The sequence below is a fragment of the Oncorhynchus gorbuscha genome, linkage group LG18 (assembly GCF_021184085.1).
Source record: "Oncorhynchus gorbuscha isolate QuinsamMale2020 ecotype Even-year linkage group LG18, OgorEven_v1.0, whole genome shotgun sequence".
NCBI lineage: Eukaryota > Metazoa > Chordata > Actinopteri > Salmoniformes > Salmonidae > Oncorhynchus > Oncorhynchus gorbuscha.
Genome location: NC_060190.1, coordinates 76178602 through 76196101, shown reverse-complemented (window position 1 = coordinate 76196101; position 17500 = coordinate 76178602). Strand labels below are relative to the sequence as shown.

Below are 17500 nucleotides of genomic sequence, written 5' to 3'. Positions count from 1 at the left end.
GGCTGTTGGTCAACCAAGATTTTGTTTTAGTCGAGCTGTGGCAAATATATATATTTTTTAATTATGGCACACGAGACACTTGTCTGATTCATGCCTGTCTGAGTGGACTAATCCATTGTGTAGGTCTGTCTGAGTGGACTAATCCATTGTGTTGGTCTGTCTGAGTGGACTAATCCATTGTAGAGGCCTGTCTGAGTGGACTAATCCATTGTGTATGTCTGTCTGAGTGGACTAATCCATTGTGTAGGTCTGTCTGAGTGGACTAATCCATTGTGTAGGTCTGTCTGAGTGGACTAATCCATTGTGTAGGTCTGTCTGAGTGGACTAATCCATTGTGTAGGTCTGTCTGAGTGGACTAATCCATTGTGTAGGTCTGTCTGAGTGGACTAATCCATTGTGTAGGTCTGTCTGAGTGGACTAATCCATTGTGTAGGTCTGTCTGAGTGGACTAATCCATTGTGTAGGTCTGTCTGAGTGGACTAATCCATTGTGTAGGTCTGTCTGAGTGGACTAATCCATTGTGTAGGTCTGTCTGAGTGGACTAAATCCATTATAGAGGTCTGTCTGAGTGGACTAATCCATTGTGTAGGTCTGTCTGAGTGGACTAATCCATTGTGTAGGTCTGTCTGAGTGGACTAATCCATTGTGTTGGTCTGTCTGAGTGGACTAATCCATTGTGTAGGTCTGTCTGAGTGGACTAATCCATTGTAGAGGCCTGTCTGAGTGGACTAATCCATTGTGTAGGTCTGTCTGAGTGGACTAATCCATTGTGTAGGTCTGTCTGAGTGGACTAATCCATTGTGTAGGCCTGTCTGAGTGGACTAATCCATTGTGTAGGCCTGTCTGAGTGGACTAATCCATTGTGTAGGCCTGTCTGAGTGGACTAATCCATTGTAGAGGCCTGTCTCAGTGGATTAATCCATTATAGAGGTCTGTTTCAGTGGACTAATCCATTGTGTAGGCCTGTCTGAGTGGACTAATCCATTATAGAGGTCTGTTTGAGTGGACTAATCCATTGTGTAGGCCTGTCTGAGTGGACTAATCCATTGTGTAGGCCTGTCTGAGTGGACTAATCCATTGTAGAGGTCTGTTTCAGTGGACTAATCCATTGTGTAGGCCTGTCTGAGTGGACTAATCCATTATAGAGGTCTGTCTCAGTGGACTAATCCATTGTGTAGGCCTGTCTGAGTGGACTAACCCATTGTGTAGGCCTGTCTGAGTGGACTAGTCCATTGTGTAGGCTGCAGGGGGGGGGTACACCAGTAGTATATTTACCATTTATTACCATCATTTCTAATCTACAATGTTTGTTTGGTTAAGGTCATTTCTGTTCATACAATTCAATTTGACTGTTCTCATTGTTGGAGAGGACACGTTGTTGTGAGGCAAAAGTTTTGATTTATCTCACTCCATTTTATGAGTTGTCAATTAATTCATTGTCTTTTGTTTAGTGCGCTCCTGTCAATCTTGAGTACGGACACGCACCTGATTACGTATAGAAATAAGCCTATAGGCTGCCTGGCCTGCGCACAAATGGAGGCCTATAAATGTGCCCATTTGGGGATCTGCTAGTATTTCTGATTGTCTTATCTCACCATCACAGTGGAGTTTCTCAAATGAGGCTTATAAATGTGCCCCTTTTGGGGATCTGATAGTATTTCTGATTGTCTTATCTCACCATCACAGTGGAGTGTCTCAAAGGCATTTTTTCTTCGCTTGAAAAAAGCAAGTAAACAAAGTTTGTTTTTTTACAGCCATTGAGAATGAAAATGGTTCCTCAATGTGGCCTATTTAAAAAAATATTTCCAGCTTTCTCCCTTTCGATAACCACTCAGCATGAAAGGAGAAAAATAATACATTTTCTGATCTGGTGGAAACATATAGACTTACCTAATTACTTGCGCAAATATCCTACAGCTGCGTCCGTCTGTCTGTCCGGAGATCACTGGAGCCGGAAACTCTTGAGGTTCCAGAATATTTTATCCAATGTTGCAAGTTTAGTCGTGCAAGCTTCAGGCCAGACCCAAGTTAATAGTTGATCAAATGTTTCAAGTTCCTTGCAGACAGGCCAATGCATAGCCAGTGTGATTTATAGGATATTTATTTTTATCGGGATATTTTCTACCTGTCGGCTGCAAAGTTTTGATTGGTTGCCTTTATGTAGGCTATTTTTTTGTATATTTTGCCATTGGCAATAAATAATACAAATAATAATAATAAAAAGTTGCTTTTGGATTTGTATAATTTGAATTTTAATCTCATTTTGATGAACCACATGACATTGATTTTGAGATATGAATACTTTATAATAAATTAAAATAAACCATTCCACTAAAATGTGGAAAAATATAAAAATCATAACTGGCACGCAGATCAGTAGAAATGGTAAGACATCTTGGCACGCAGATCAGTAGACATGGTAAGACATCCTGGCACGCAGATCAGTAGAAATGGTAAGATATCTTGGCACGCAGATCAGTAGACATGGTAAGACATCCTGGCACGCAGATCAGTAGAAATGGTAAGATATCTTGGCACGCAGATCAGTAGAAATGGTAAGACATCTTGGCACGCAGATCAGTAGAAATGGTAAGACATCTTGGCACGCAGATCAGTAGAAATGGTAAGATAGCTTGGCACGCAGATCAGTAGAAATGGTAAGATATCTTGGCACGCAGATCAGTAGAAATGGTAAGATATCTTGGCACGCAGATCAGTAATAATGGTAAGATAGCTTGGCACGCAGATCAGTAATAATGGTAAGATAGCTTGGCACGCCAAATGGAAAAGGTTGCCGTCCACTAAATTCAGGAGTTTAAAAGGCAGAATCTGCGAAGGCCAGCAGAGGAGGTGGTTCGGGTTGGAAACCACGATTAATACCATTCCATTTATTCCATCCCAGCTCAATAACAATGAGCCTGTCCTCCTATAGCTCCTCCCACCAGCCTCCTCTGCAGCAAAACACACACTCACACACACACACAACCCACAGGAACACACACACAACCCACAGGAACACACACAACCCACAGGAACACACACAACCCACAGGAACACACACACACAACACACACACAACCCACAGGAACACACACACACAACCCACAGGAACACACACACAACCCACAGGAACACACACACAACCCACAGGAACACACACACACAACACACACTCACACACACAACCGACAGGAACACACACACACAACCCACAGGAACACACACACTCACAACCCACAGGAACACACACACAACCCACAGGAACACACACACACAACCCACAGGAACACACACACACAACACACACACAACCCACAGGAACACACACACACAACCCACAGGAACACACACACAACCCACAGGAACACACACACACAACACACACTCACACACACAACCGACAGGAACACACACACACAACCCACAGGAACACACACACTCACAACCCACAGGAACACACACACAACCCACAGGAACACACACACACAACCCACAGGAACACCCACTGCTCAAACAGGTGACGGTAGCACAATTGAAGTGATTAGAGTCGTCTTTCTGTGTGAAAGGAAACACACGAGGAAGAACAAAAGCCGCCAGCCGTACTCGACTGCACTAGCTGGCGCCAGATAAACACTGACTTTGTCCCTTTGTCAGTCTCCTTCTCTCTGAAGGTTATAGATTAACAATATAACAATGCTGAATCTGAAGCTGGGAGCAGAGAGAGAAGAACACTCTTCCCCTGACTGTGACAAAGACAGATCATTGTGTTGCCCAATTTCTGGTGTGTTGACAAGGCTGTTGGAATACGGTGTGTGTGTGTGTGTGTGTGTTCCTGTGGGTGTCGGGGAATAGATAGCTGAAGTGTTTTATCTAATAGGGTAGGCATAAGGAACAGAACTCCAGCGACAATTATTGATGACAGGCCCCACAGCAGCACGGTATTAGTTTATGGATCAAGTTTAGAGAAAATTAAGACTGCGGCATTTAATGAAAAATGAATCCTCTTTCTCAACGCTCACAGTAATGTGTCCTCATGTAGGACTTCAGAACACAGGAACAGGCCGTTGAAGAGAGTAGTGTCTGAGGTTTAATCTGGAGAGAGTAGTGTCGGAGGTTTAATCTGTAGAGAGTAGTGTCTGAGGTTTAATTTGAACAGAGTAGTGTCTGAGGTTTAATCTGAACAGAGTAGTGTCGGAGGTTTAATCTGAAGAGAGTAGTGTCTGAGGTTTAATCTGTAGAGAGTAGTGTCTGAGGTTTAATCTGTAGAGAGTAGTGTCTGAGGTTTAATCTGAACAGAGTAGTGTCCGAGGTTTAATCTGAACAGAGTAGTATCAGAGGTTTAATCTGAAGAGAGTAGTGTCCGAGGTTTAATCTGAACAGAGTAGTATCAGAGGTTTAATCTGAAGAGAGTATTGTCCGAGGTTTAATCTGAACAGAGTAGTGTCCGAGGTTTAATCTGAACAGAGTAGTATCAGAGGTTTAATCTGAAGAGAGTATTGTCCGAGGTTTAATCTGAACAGAGTAGTGTCGGAGGTTTAATCTGTAGAGAGTAGTGTCGGAGGTTTAATCTGTAGAGAGTAGTGTCTGAGGTTTAATCTGTAGAGAGTAGTGTCGGAGGTTTAATCTGTAGAGAGTAGTGTCTGAGGTTTAATCTGTAGAGAGTAGTGTCTGAGGTTTAATCTGTAGAGAGTAGTGTCCGAGGTTTAAGGTTTAATCTGTAGAGAGTAGTATCAGAGGTTTAATCTGTAGAGAGTAGTGTCGGAGGTTTAATCTGTAGAGAGTAGTGTCTGAGGTTTAATCTGTAGAGAGTAGTGTCTGAGGTTTAATCTGTAGAGAGTAGTGTCCGAGGTTTAAGGTTTAATCTGTAGAGAGTAGTATCAGAGGTTTAATCTGTAGAGAGTAGTGTCGGAGGTTTAATCTGTAGAGAGTAGTGTCCGAGGTTTAATCTGAAGAGAGTAGTGTCTGAGGTTTAATCTGAACAGAGTAGTATCAGAGGTTTAATCTGAAGAGAGTAGTGTCCGAGGTTTAATCTGAACAGAGTAGTGTCGGAGGTTTAATCTGTAGAGAGTAGTGTCCGAGGTTTAATCTGAAGAGAGTAGTGTCTGAGGTTTTATTCTGAAGAGAATTTGCATTTGGGTATCCTGGAGACTTCCATGAAACATCAACCGTACTGGCAACATCATACATTACTTCAATATCATAATACCATAAACCCAATTTCCCACCCCAAGGATGTTGAAATAGCAGCACCTATAGTGTTCCACCATTCGACATCTGGCCGTCTATCTCATGTCACCACCATGTAGTCTAATGGGCCAGTAGATAGCCTGCTTCCTAATGTCTGTGTCTCAAAAAGCACGATATTCCTCATGTAGTGCACTACATAATAGTGCAGTCAAGGATGGGCTAAAAAAGTAGTGCACTTCACAGGATTAGGATGGACTCCAGTCAAAAGTAGTGCACTACATTTGGAATTGGTTATGTTGGACCATGGTCAACAGTAGTGCACTACATAGGGAATAGGGTGCTATCTGAGACGCAGGCCTATAATAGCCCTGTTTTCTCCCCCTTCCTTCCAGATGATGGTCCTTACTCTAAAGGGAACAAGGACTCACAAGGGACAGACAATTCCCTGACCTCCAGGAGACAGAGTATCCCAGGTACACTACTGAGTTTCTTTACTGTCTGGCTGCTCATCTCAGGTCTCTCTCTCTGGTCTCTCTGGTCTCTCTGGTATGTCTCTGGTCTCTCTGGTATGTCTCTGGTCTTTCTGGTATGTATCTGGTCTCTCTGGTATGTCTCTGGTCTCTCTGGTATGTCTCTGGTCTTTCTGGTATGTCTCTGGTCTCTCTGGTATGTCTCTGGTCTTTCTGGTATGTCTCTGGTCTCTCTGGTATGTCTCTGGTCTCTCTGGTATGTCTCTGGTCTCTCTGGTATGTCTCTTGTCTCTCTGGTATGTATCTGGTCTCTCTGGTATGTCTCTGGTCTCTCTGGTATGTCTCTGGTCTCTCCCTGGTATCTTTCTCGCTGGCTCTCCATAGCTCACAGTTCTCTTCCTCTCTCTGCTCTCTCTCTCTCTCTAGTCTATCTCTCTCTGGTGTCTCTCTAGTCTCTCTCTAGTCTCTTTCGCTCTGGTCTTCATCTCTCTGGTCTCTTTCTCTCTTGTCTCTATCTCTCTGCTCTCTCTCTCTCTCTCTAGTCTATCTCTCTCTGGTCTCTCTGGTCTCTCTGGTTACCTCTCCGTCTGTCATTTTGCTGTTTCTGCTCTCTGTCAGGTGTTCGCTCTGCTGATTGGGCCTGGATGGGTGTAAATTAAAAGGTTCTCCCTGCTGATTGGGCCTGGATGGGTGTGAACTAAAAGGTTCTCCCTGCTGGTTGGGCCTGGATGGGTGTAAACTAAAGGTTCTCCCTGCTGATTGGGCCTGGATGGGTGTAAACTAAACGTTTCTCCCTGCTGATTGGGCCTGGATGGTTGTGAACTAAATGTTTCTCCCTGCTGATTGGGCCTGGATGGGTGTAAACTAAAAGGTTCTCCCTGCTGATTGGGCCTGGATGGGTGTAAACTAAAGGTTCTCCCTGCTGATTGGGCCTGGATGGGTGTAAACTAAAGGTTCTCCATGCTGGTTGGGCCTGGATGGGTGTAAACTAAAGGTTATCCATGCTGGTTGGGCCTGGATGGGTGTAAACTAAAGGTTCTCCATGCTGGTTGGGCCTGGATGGGTGTAAACTAAAGGTTCTCCATGCTGGTTGGGCCTGGATGGGTGTAAACTAAAAGGTTGTCCCTGCTGATTGGGCCTGGATGGGTGTAAACTAAAGTGTGTAGATGAAGATGATGGGGAGTCTGTATTCGGCTGCTCATACTCCCTGGCCGTGCACGCTGCTTCGCCTATTATTTTCTGTGCATATTGCAAAGCGTTCTACGATGATAACTGGAATTAGCTTGATGAACAAATAATTGGGGGATTGAAACCAGCTGTGTAAAACAAAGACAAAACAAATGCAACAAGGAACAAGGAGAGGCACCGACTTCGGCGGAAGTCGTGACACAAGGCTTTGGAAGAACATAACACTGTATTCTCACACAACTGCTGAAGAAAGAAGACCTGCTGGGGGGGAAAGCAAACATACAGCAGTACTTCTTTCTTCAGCCATTGTGTGAGAATACTGTGTTCGGTTCTTCCAAAGCCTTGTGTCACGATTTCCACCGAAGTCGGTCCCTCTCCTTGTTCGAGCAGCGTTCAGCGGTCGACGTCATCGGCCTTCTAGCCATCGCTGATCCACTTTTCATTTTCCATTTGTTTTGTCTTTGTCTTACACACCTGGTTTCAATCCCCAACTTACTTGTTCATTATTTAACCCTCTGTTCCCCCCATGTTGGTTTGTGAGTGATTGTTCATTGTACATTGGTCCGTTATTGTGGCTGGCATTGTTGCTTTGTCTTTTGGTTTATTTTTGAGTAAAGTATGTTGATTACTCATATCTGCTGTCCTGCGCCTGACTCTATACACCAGCTACACAAAGGACCCATTAAACATTGACTGCTGTACAGAAATACTACCTAACTCCTTATGATAAAAGAGAGCCGTGTAAACTTTCTTACGGCGCTGAATGTCATAAAATGTAATATTTGTAGAAGTATAATGTTCATTGTGATTTAAAATGGAATCCTCTAGACTAGCACCAGCTTGTATTTAAACCCAGAATTTCATCTCAAATTCAACATTTCACCGTTAAATTCGGACTGTATCCCGAGGCTAGATGTGAAGTGGTATAATTACAGTGTGTTGTTACTAGGGCTGTTGCGGTGACTGTATTACCTACAAAAACGGCAGTCACGAGTCATGAAGGCAGTCAAATTTCACTTGACCGTTTAGTCGCAGTAATTAGGCATCTCCAAGCTCTGATGGTCATTAGTAGTCTACTAAACTTGCTAACTGCCTGGTACTCAGCACTCTACTGTCCCTCTAATCACTCTGACATCAATGCTAATGTAATCGAAAATCAAATCAAACACTTCATGAGAGCCCATGAGCTCATGTTGCACAACATTTCTATTGGCTATGCAATCATACAAGAAAACAGAGTGATGGCCTCTATTAAAAAGAGGAGGATCCCATCAGCTTTCTATAGGCTAGGCCTGCTATATTTATTTCTCAACTTTCCTCATATTAAACACATTGCTTCTATTTACAACAGGAGTATAGCCTACCTGGATTTCATCAAATTGAAGCACCGGAAAAGCATACTCTCTATTTAAGTGCATAGATGACATGTATATATTTTCCCGCTGCCCCTGTTTCAAATCAAATCAAAAATCAAATCACATTTATTTGTCACGTACACATGGTTAGCAGATGTTAATGCGAGTGTAGTGAAATGTTTGCGCTTCTAGTTCCGACAATGCAGTAATAACAAATGAGTAATCTAACCTAACAATTCCACAACTCCTACCGTATACACACAAGTGTAAAGGGATAAAGAATATGTACATAAAGATATATGAATGAGTGATGGTACAGAACAGCATAGGCAAGATGCAGTAGATGGTATAGAGTACAGTATATACATATGAGATGAGTAATGTAGGGTATGTAAACATTATATTAGGTAGCATTTTTTAAAGTGGCCAGTGATACATTTTTTACATCAATTCCATCAATTTCCATTATTAAAGTGGCTGGAGTTGAGTCAGTATGTTGGCAGCAGCCACTCAATGTTAGTGCTGGGTGTTTAACAGTCTGATGGCCTTGAGATAGAAGCTGTTTTTCAGTCTCTCGGTCCCTGCTTTGATGCACCTGTACTGACCTCGCCTTCTGGATGATAGCAGGGTGAAAAGGCAGTGGTTCGGGTGGTTGTTGTCCTTGATAATCTTTATGGCCTTCCTGTGACATTGGGTGGTGTAGGTGTCCTGGAGGGCAGGTAGTTTGCCCCTGGTGATGCGTTGTACAGACCTCACTACCCTCTGGAGAGCCTTACGGTTGTGGGCGGAGCAGTTGCCGTACCAGGCGGTGATACAGCCCGACAGGATGCTCTCGATTGTGCATCTGTAGAATTTGTGAGTGCTTTTGGTGACAAGCCGAATTTCTTCAGCCTCCTGAGGTTGAAGAGGCGCTGCTGCGCCTTCTTCACAACGCTGTCTGTGTGGGTGGACCAATTCAGTTTGTTCGTGATGTGTGTATGCCGTGATGTGTATGCTCCCTCTGCTGTTTCCTGAAGTGCACAATCATCTCCTTTGTTTTGTTGACGTTGAGTGTGAGGTTATTTTCCTGACACCACCTCCTCCCTGTAGGCCGTCTCGTTGTTGTTGTTAATCAAGCCTACCACTGTAGTGTCATCTGCAACTTGATTTATTGAGTTGGAGGCATGCATGGCCACGCAGTCGTGGGTGGTGAACAGGGAGTACAGGAGAGTGCTCAGAACGCACCCTTGTGGGGCCCCAGTGTTGAGGATCAGCGGGGTGGAGATGTTGTTACCTACCCTCACCACCTGGGGGCGGCCCGTCAAGAAGTCCATTACCCAGTTGCACAGGGCGGGGTCGAGACCCAGGGTCTATCACATCCTACCACTGTCCCAGACTATGTTTGGAATATTTATTTCTCGCACAGAATATAATAGGTTGACCTTTGTACAGTTCTATGGGGGATAGTAGATTGACATAGGCTAGTGCTCTTGCTGTTTGTTAGGCCTACTCATCTTGTTGGCTGACGAAAAGTTAATGTGGACAGTTCTTCCAATATCTTCAATATGCACCTCGGAATTGGATAAGGACCTGCACTGTTAAGACCCCTAAGTGTCTGTCTTCACTTGTAGCCTGCGAGAAACTCCCGATCACGTGATGGAGAGCCATGTGAGTGAGAGCACGCAGCACTCAGGGAGAATGGAACAACAGGGATGCCGCCGAGAAATTCAAGGCATTATGAAGTGCTTGTCAAATTGTGAATGAGAGACTGATGAAGAGTGATGAAGAGCCAGCGCAAAATAAAACAAAGCTGAGCTCATGCCTTTCAAGTGACTTTTTTCAAATCATCATTTGTCATACAGCCTTACAATGTATTACAAATCAAAACATATAACCTAAGGTTTGTAGAACAACTAAAGTTACATTAATAACTCTAAATTAAGCATATAAGAATACCTGTTAATCGCTAAACACAGAATAGCCGCATGTGCTCCCTCCCTCAAATCATTTGGAGACAAAATCCATTCTATTTTATTCACCTTTGTTCAATTGTATTCTATAAAATAATAAAATAATATAAAATAATGCCACGGAATTCTAAGTAAATCTTGTCTGTTAAATGAACTAGTGTAGCCCACAGCCATATGGTATAGCCAGATCGGGACCTGACATAAGGACAAGTCAGAGTATGCTATTCTGTTCTGAAATAGACTATAATTTCTTCATATCATGCTTCTTTAGACCTATCTAAATAAATAATGGATTTATTGTGAAGATGTAGGCTAAATTACATGGATTTACATGGATAAAATGTAGATGTTCCAAAGGTCTGCATCAGTGGCTTGTAGGCTGTGTGTGGAAGCCAGGAGATGCAAAATGTGTTTATGTTAATTACCGGTCAATTACCGTGAGACCGGCAATTATTTGCTTGACAATCGTTGGCTGACCAAACTAATTGTTACTGTATGTTTAAATACCATGCAGAACATGGCTGTTTTAATTACAGTGTGGTGATGAGTATATGTTTGAAGTGGAACTGGCTACTTTGCAGATATGATACAAACAGATCGACCACCTCGATTCGGTCTGATGTTGCAAAATTTGAAGTTGTGTTATTTACATTGGATAAAAGTAGAGAGTCAGAGCTACAAAATGATATATCATACAGTTGAGGAACATTGAGACTGTTTTTATGCTTCTGAAAGTTGATAAACTTGTAACCCCACTTTTGAGAAAATGTCCCTTGAATGTTTTGGTACAACTACCGGAGATCTTTTCTTTGTCTACACCTATTCAGCAGCGTTCAGCAGTGTCATAGCTAGCCACCATGCAGGAAATGCTGTAGTATGAACCTGCAGGTAGCTAAAGCTAACCAACTAGGTTCAGTGTTAGATAGCTAGCTAACAGTAGGCTATAACAAGAAATGCAGATGTATTTCTGAGATACAAATAATATTACTACACAGATCGTATACGTAACGTTCGCTAGCTAGCTAACAGAACACTTTCACTTCCAACGAAAATGACTTTCTGAAAAACATAGAAATGTATAATGTCTGAAAATGTAGCTGGACTCTTACCTGTATACGTGGATGAACGCTTCAGACTGAAACCAGTGCTGTTTGAAACTGAAGCCCATAGAAGAACGTAAAGAGACCATATCCACAGCTTAAAACTCTAGTTGTTTCCAAAATGGCACCCTTTTTCCTTTATAGTGCACTACTTTAGACCAGAGCCCTATGGAACCCTATTCCCTATTATAGTGCACTACTTTTGACCAGAGCCCTATGGAACCCTATTCCCTATATAGTGCACTACTTTAGACCAGAGCCCTATGGAACCCTATTCCCTATATAGTACACTACTTTAGACCAGAGCCCTATGGAACCCTATTCCCTATATAGTACACTACTTTAGACCAGAGCCCTATGGAACCCTATTCCCTATATAGTGCACTACTTTAGACCAGAGCCCTATGGAACCCTATTCCCTATATAGTACACTACTTTAGACCAGAGCCCTATGGACCCCTATTCCCTATATAGTGACCATATCCACAGCTTAAAACTCTAGTTGTTTCCCAAATGGCACCCTATTTCCTTTACAGTGCACTACTTTTGACCAGAGCCTCAATCAAAAATGATGCACGACATAGGGAATAGGGTGCCATTTAGGACCGTAGTAACCACCTTAACTAAGTAAGACATCCTGTGTCGTTTCCGTATTGTTTGTACAGCTTGTTTGGCCCGCGTGTGCAGGAAGTAGTCCATCACAACCTTGTGTCCACTGATCTTTGTCGATAACGCCTACTACATTCAGGGCACTGATATTGTTGAGAGCTGTAGTAGCAACACTTTTTCAGTGCTCCTTGGCTAATGTTAAATATTTCAAAAAGGCCAAAGTAGCAAGGATTATCTTCACATACTGAGCAGCTCATGTTATAGTGTACATAATCGTCCCTGTGCCCAAGAACACCAATGTTACCTGCCTAAATGACTACCGACCTGTAGCACTCACGTCTGTAGCCATGAAGTGCTTTTAAAGGCTGATCATGGCTCACATCAACATCATCATCCCAGAAACCCTAGAACCACTCCAATTCGCATACCGCCCCAACAAATCCACAGATGACGCAATCTCAGTGTGTTGTGAAATCTGTGAATGTATTGTAATGCTTTTAAAATTGTATAACTGCCTTAATTTTGCTGGACCCCAGGGAGAGTAGGTGAGGCCTTGGCAGCAGCTAATGTAGATCCATAATAAATACAAATACTCCACACTGCCCTTTCCCACCTGGACAAAAGGAACACCTATGTGAGAATGCTGTTCATTGACTACAGCTCAGCGTAGTTCTTCAAAGCTCATCACAAAACCAAAGACACTGGGACTAAACACCTCCCTGTGCAACTGGATCCTGGACTTCCCGGCGGGCCACGCCCAGGTGGTAAGGGTGGGCAACAACACATCTGCAAAGCTAATCCTCAACACGGTGGCCCCTCAGGGGTGCGTGCTTAGTCCCCTCCTGTATTCCCTGTTCACCCACGACTGCGTGGCCAAGCACAACTCCAACACCATCATTAAGTTTGTCGACGACTCAACAGTGGTAGGCCTGATTAAGACAAAGGAGGTGATTGTGGACTACAGGAAAAGTAGGGCCAAGCACTTCCCCATTCTCACCGACGAGGCTGTAGTGGAGCAGGTTGAGAGCTTCAAGTTCCTTGGTGTTCACATCACCAACAAACTATCATGGTCCAAACACTCCAAGAATGTCGTGAATAGGGCACACCAAGAATGTTGTGAACAGTCTCCCCTCAGGAAACTGAAAAGATTTGGCGTTGGTCCCCAGATCCTCAAAAAGTTCCACCGCTGCACCGTCGAGAGCATCCTGACCAGTTGCATCACCGCCTGGTATGGCAACTGCCTGGCATCCGACCGTAAGGCGCTACAGAGGGGAGTGCGTACAGCGCAGTACATCACTGGGGCCAAGCTTCCTGCCATCCAGGACCTACAGTATATACTAGGTGGTGTCAGAGGAAGGCCCAAAAATTGTCAAAGACTCCAGTCACCCAAGCCATAGACTGTTCTCTCTGCTACCGCACGGCAACCTTAAACTGCATTGTTGGTTAAGGGCTTGTAAGTAAGCATATCACGGTAAGGTACAACACCTGTTGTGTTCAGCACAAATAACATTTGATTTGATTTGATGTTATAGACAGAAGCATGCCATATGGCAGACCAATCTGAACTCATCTCTCGGCATGTCCAGCCCATTCATTATCTCAGCCAATCATGGCTAGGGGGAAGATTCCTGTCTTTTTCTGTGGCTAAACCAACTAGGCCTGTAACTTAACAATTGTATTTGTATTTCCAGATGGAATACAAGTTTGTTATTAAGGCATATTAAAGTTCACATGTTCCAGAAGATGTTTCTGCCAAATTCCTCTCCTGTGATGTGCGACATATGCCTACCTTCCTGAAACGGGTCACATATCAGTCAAAAATATAAAATTCACTGTTTATTCTACCAACAAAAAAACTTTTATGAGAGGTTTAAAAAATATTTCATTCCAAATTCCATAAGGCGTTGTTGTCAGAATAGATGGATGCAGTTCAATGCATGATTCATATAACCCACCGATACATTTCCTGGTAGTACAAAACATATTGCTATCAGGTTGTAAATCACAGCTGGCCTGGTACATCGTCTGCTGACTCCATTCAGGATGCACTGGTTCAGTTTCGATGACTCAATATTCTGGACAAAAACAGACGAATGTAACCCAATGCTGGGAATGTCAATACAATCAAACTAGCAAGGGCAATGATCACAAGTCAGTTATAAGTCGCTCTGGATAAGAGCGTCTGCTAAATGACTTAAATGTAAATGTAAATAACATGGCTAATAGGCTAGCGTATCTATTTATTTAGTAGCTAATAGTAGCTTTTTAAAGTTGGGAGCACCAGTGCTGCCAATGATAGTGTTAATTTAGAGCCCCCTGCATTTGATACATATTTACATGTGAACGCGGTTCAGGTAAGGTGGCATATAGTTCCATCAGATACACATCTCTGGGACTATTGAGGCTGAGACACTGAGATGATAATCAGATTGGACAAATAAATCTGTTTATTGAGGTTTACACTCAGTGAGGCCAGTTTATTAGGTACACCACCCCATCATGAACATGGTTTGTTCCTACAGACAGTGAGTCACGTGGCCGTGGCTTGCTGTATAAAGCAGGCAGACAGGCATCGAGGCATTCAGTTACTGTTAGATTGAAGGTTAGATGGGGCAAAACGACCTAAGTGACTTTGAACGTATGATCGGCGATGCCAGACGCGCCAGTTCCAGTGTCTCAGAAACAGCCAGGCCTCTTGGGATTTTCACGCACGAATCTAGGGTTTACAGAGAATGGTGCGACAAACAAACATCCAGTCAGCGGCAGTCCTGTGGAGGAAAACAGCTCGTTGATGAGAGATTGAAAGAGAATGTCACGGATTGGCTATTGACAGCAGATGACACCAGGTTCCATTCCTATCAGCTAAAAACAAGACGAAGCGACTCCATCACCAACACCGGACAATTGAAAAGTGGGAAAACATTGCCTGGTCCGACGAATCCCGGTTCCTTTTGCGTCATGCTAGTCAGGATTTGGTGTAAACAGCGTAAGTCCATGGCCCCGTCCTGGTGTCAACGGTACAGGCTGGTGGCGATGGAGTAATGATGTGGGAAATGTTTTCCTAGCGCACGTTTAGTCCCTTGATACCAATTGAGAAACGATTGAGCGCCACTCCCCGAAGAATTCAGGGTGTTCTGGAGCCAAACTGGCCACTGAGGGTATACTGTGGTTGTATTGAGGTTAGTACACTGAGGTTGATACACTTTATTTAGCCAGGATAGTCCAGTCGGTATCAACTGCCACTGTTTTCCAGGGAGTTGTATAGAAGTTGCTACGGTGACGTTATATAGTTTCCAGCTCATAGGAAAATGGTGGGCTGCTGAAAGGAACAAGAAGAGGATGCTCCTTCATTTCAGAGATTTACAACAGGGATGTACAGAATAGTCGGGGTTCAGCTGCTCACCAAAGCACCTTATCTCATTCATTGGAAACCCAGAATTATTTTTCCATTTCAGATTGTTACGGCAGAGAGTGACTGATGCAGAAAATGGAAGACATTGGTACTTGAGAAATTAGTTTCCGTTTCTCTCAGTTTGAACTGACTCTTTATCAGTCTATCTTTCTTAGATTTGGGAGAAATAGTGGATTTGTTGTTTCTCTCCATTTGAATTCACCTGTCCCCCCCCCCCCCCCGCAACAACATTACGAAAAGTACAGGCTTTAGGCAATGTCAACAAAAACACAATTAAGTTTAGAATATTTACTACAGTAACTCATTTGGTTTCCTGGAGTTGTTTTCCATGCAGGACATCATTTAGAGCATTTTATTCTTTCCATTTCTCCCCCTCGGTCTCATGTCATGTTGTGTTCTCATTAGAACCCAGTCAGTTGAGTGATTAGGCTTCATTTTGCCTCAGTCCTTCTCTGTCACATTGCATGCCTTGTCACAGTTAAAGCATTTATATTAGAAGAGAGTGAGTATCTCATAGATACTGGAACTACAGGCTGTCTCCCTTATACCATATGTACTGGAAAGATGACTACACTGTGGGAAGCACTGCTATACTGTTAGGTAGACTGGAATCCACTCTATCACTCCGTTTCCATTGTATTTGTTTGCTCATTTTTTCACTTCAACAATAATGAAATGGAGTTAATTATCATTGTCGATTCCAGGCTTGGTATGTTTCAATCTGGGTTATGTATATGAACTCAAGGCGATGCTCTCCTTCCAGATATCATGGCTCTCTCTGGATCAACTATCCTTGTCCGTACAGCCAGCTGGGTTCTCAGTGTATCGTACAGATAGAATTAAAGAACAGGAAGAGGAAGTAAGGCGAAGGTGTACAACGTTTTGCGAAAGTACATTTTTCCTATTTTGTTGCATTACAACCTGTAATTTAATTCGATTTTTGGGGGATTTCATCTAATAAATAAAATATATAAAATAAATTTTTATATTATAATAAAATAATAAGAAATGTCAAAGAGGGTGAATACTTTTACAAGGCACTGACTGTTTCATGATTAACTGCTCATGGGGTGATTGTGGTAACATACAGGAAGTCCTTTTTTTTCATCCAACCTAGAATAACTCACAAACAAATTACCTCCTGAGAGAATTCACTTTGGCCATCGGCAAGCCATTACCACGGCGGCTCTCAAGGAACCACACTAGACTTTTTGTGAAAACTGAAACCCGTATATCCTGAGGCCGCATATATTGTAGTAGAGGACTTTAATAAAGGAAATCTGAGGGAAACACTACCGATGTCTTATCAACACATTGCCTGCAGTGTTCGTTTGTTGCCATTGGGATGGCTACTAAGGCCCTCCCCCACCTTCCCTTCGGCAAATCAGATCACAACTCCATTCTGCTTCTCCCTTCCTATGGACAGAAACTCAAACATGAGGTACCCGTGCTAAGGTCTATTCAACTCTGGTTTGACCAGTCGGAATCCATGCTTCAAGATTGTTTTGATCATGTGGACTGGGATATGTTCCGAGTTTCCTCTGAGAATAACATTGACGTTTACACTGACACGGTGACTGAGTTCATGTGTATGTAGTTCCCATCTGTGAACGAATCAAATCTATCCTAAACAAAAACTGTGACTAGATGGCAGCATTCGTGCAAAATTGAAAGTGCGAACAACTGCATTTAACCACAGCAAGGTGACTTGGAATATGCTTGAATATAAACAGTGTAGTTATTCCCTCCGTAAAAGGAAAAAGGTTACGAAGACAAAGTGAGTCACAATTCAACGGCTCAGACATGAGATGTCTGTGGCAGGGACTCCAGACAATTATGCATACCAACCTGCATACCACCAGCAGCATACCAACCTGCATACCACCAGCAGCATACCAACCTGCATACCACCAGCAGCATACCAACCTGCATACCACCAGCAGCATACCAACCTGCATACCACCAGCAGCATACCAACCTGCATACCACCAGCAGCATACCAACCTGCATACCACCAGCAGCATACCAACCTGCATACCACCAGCAGCATACCAACCTGCATACCACCAGCAGCATACCAACCTGCATACCACCAGCAGCATACCAACCTGCATACCACCAGCAGCATACCAACCTGCATACCACCAGCAGCATACCAACCTGCATACCACCAGCAGCATACCAACCTGCATACCACTGCTGGCTTGCTTCTGAAGCTAAGCAGGGTTGG

At 43.4% G+C, this 17500-nt stretch overlaps 1 protein-coding gene across 3 annotated transcripts in view; it reads left to right on the top strand.

Moving 5' to 3' along the window:
- Nucleotides 1–17500, top strand: part of LOC124003805 (glutamate receptor-interacting protein 2-like) — a 251701-nt gene that overhangs the window by 24536 nt on the left and 209665 nt on the right. For 2 of the 3 annotated variants that reach the window (XM_046312390.1, XM_046312389.1), the window contains exon 2: nt 5580–5660. The exons of the other annotated variant lie outside the window; for it this stretch is intronic. In XM_046312390.1, the coding sequence (XP_046168346.1) occupies nt 5580–5660 (81 nt within the window). The remainder of the gene's footprint in view (nt 1–5579; nt 5661–17500) is intronic. 3 annotated transcript variants of the gene reach the window in all.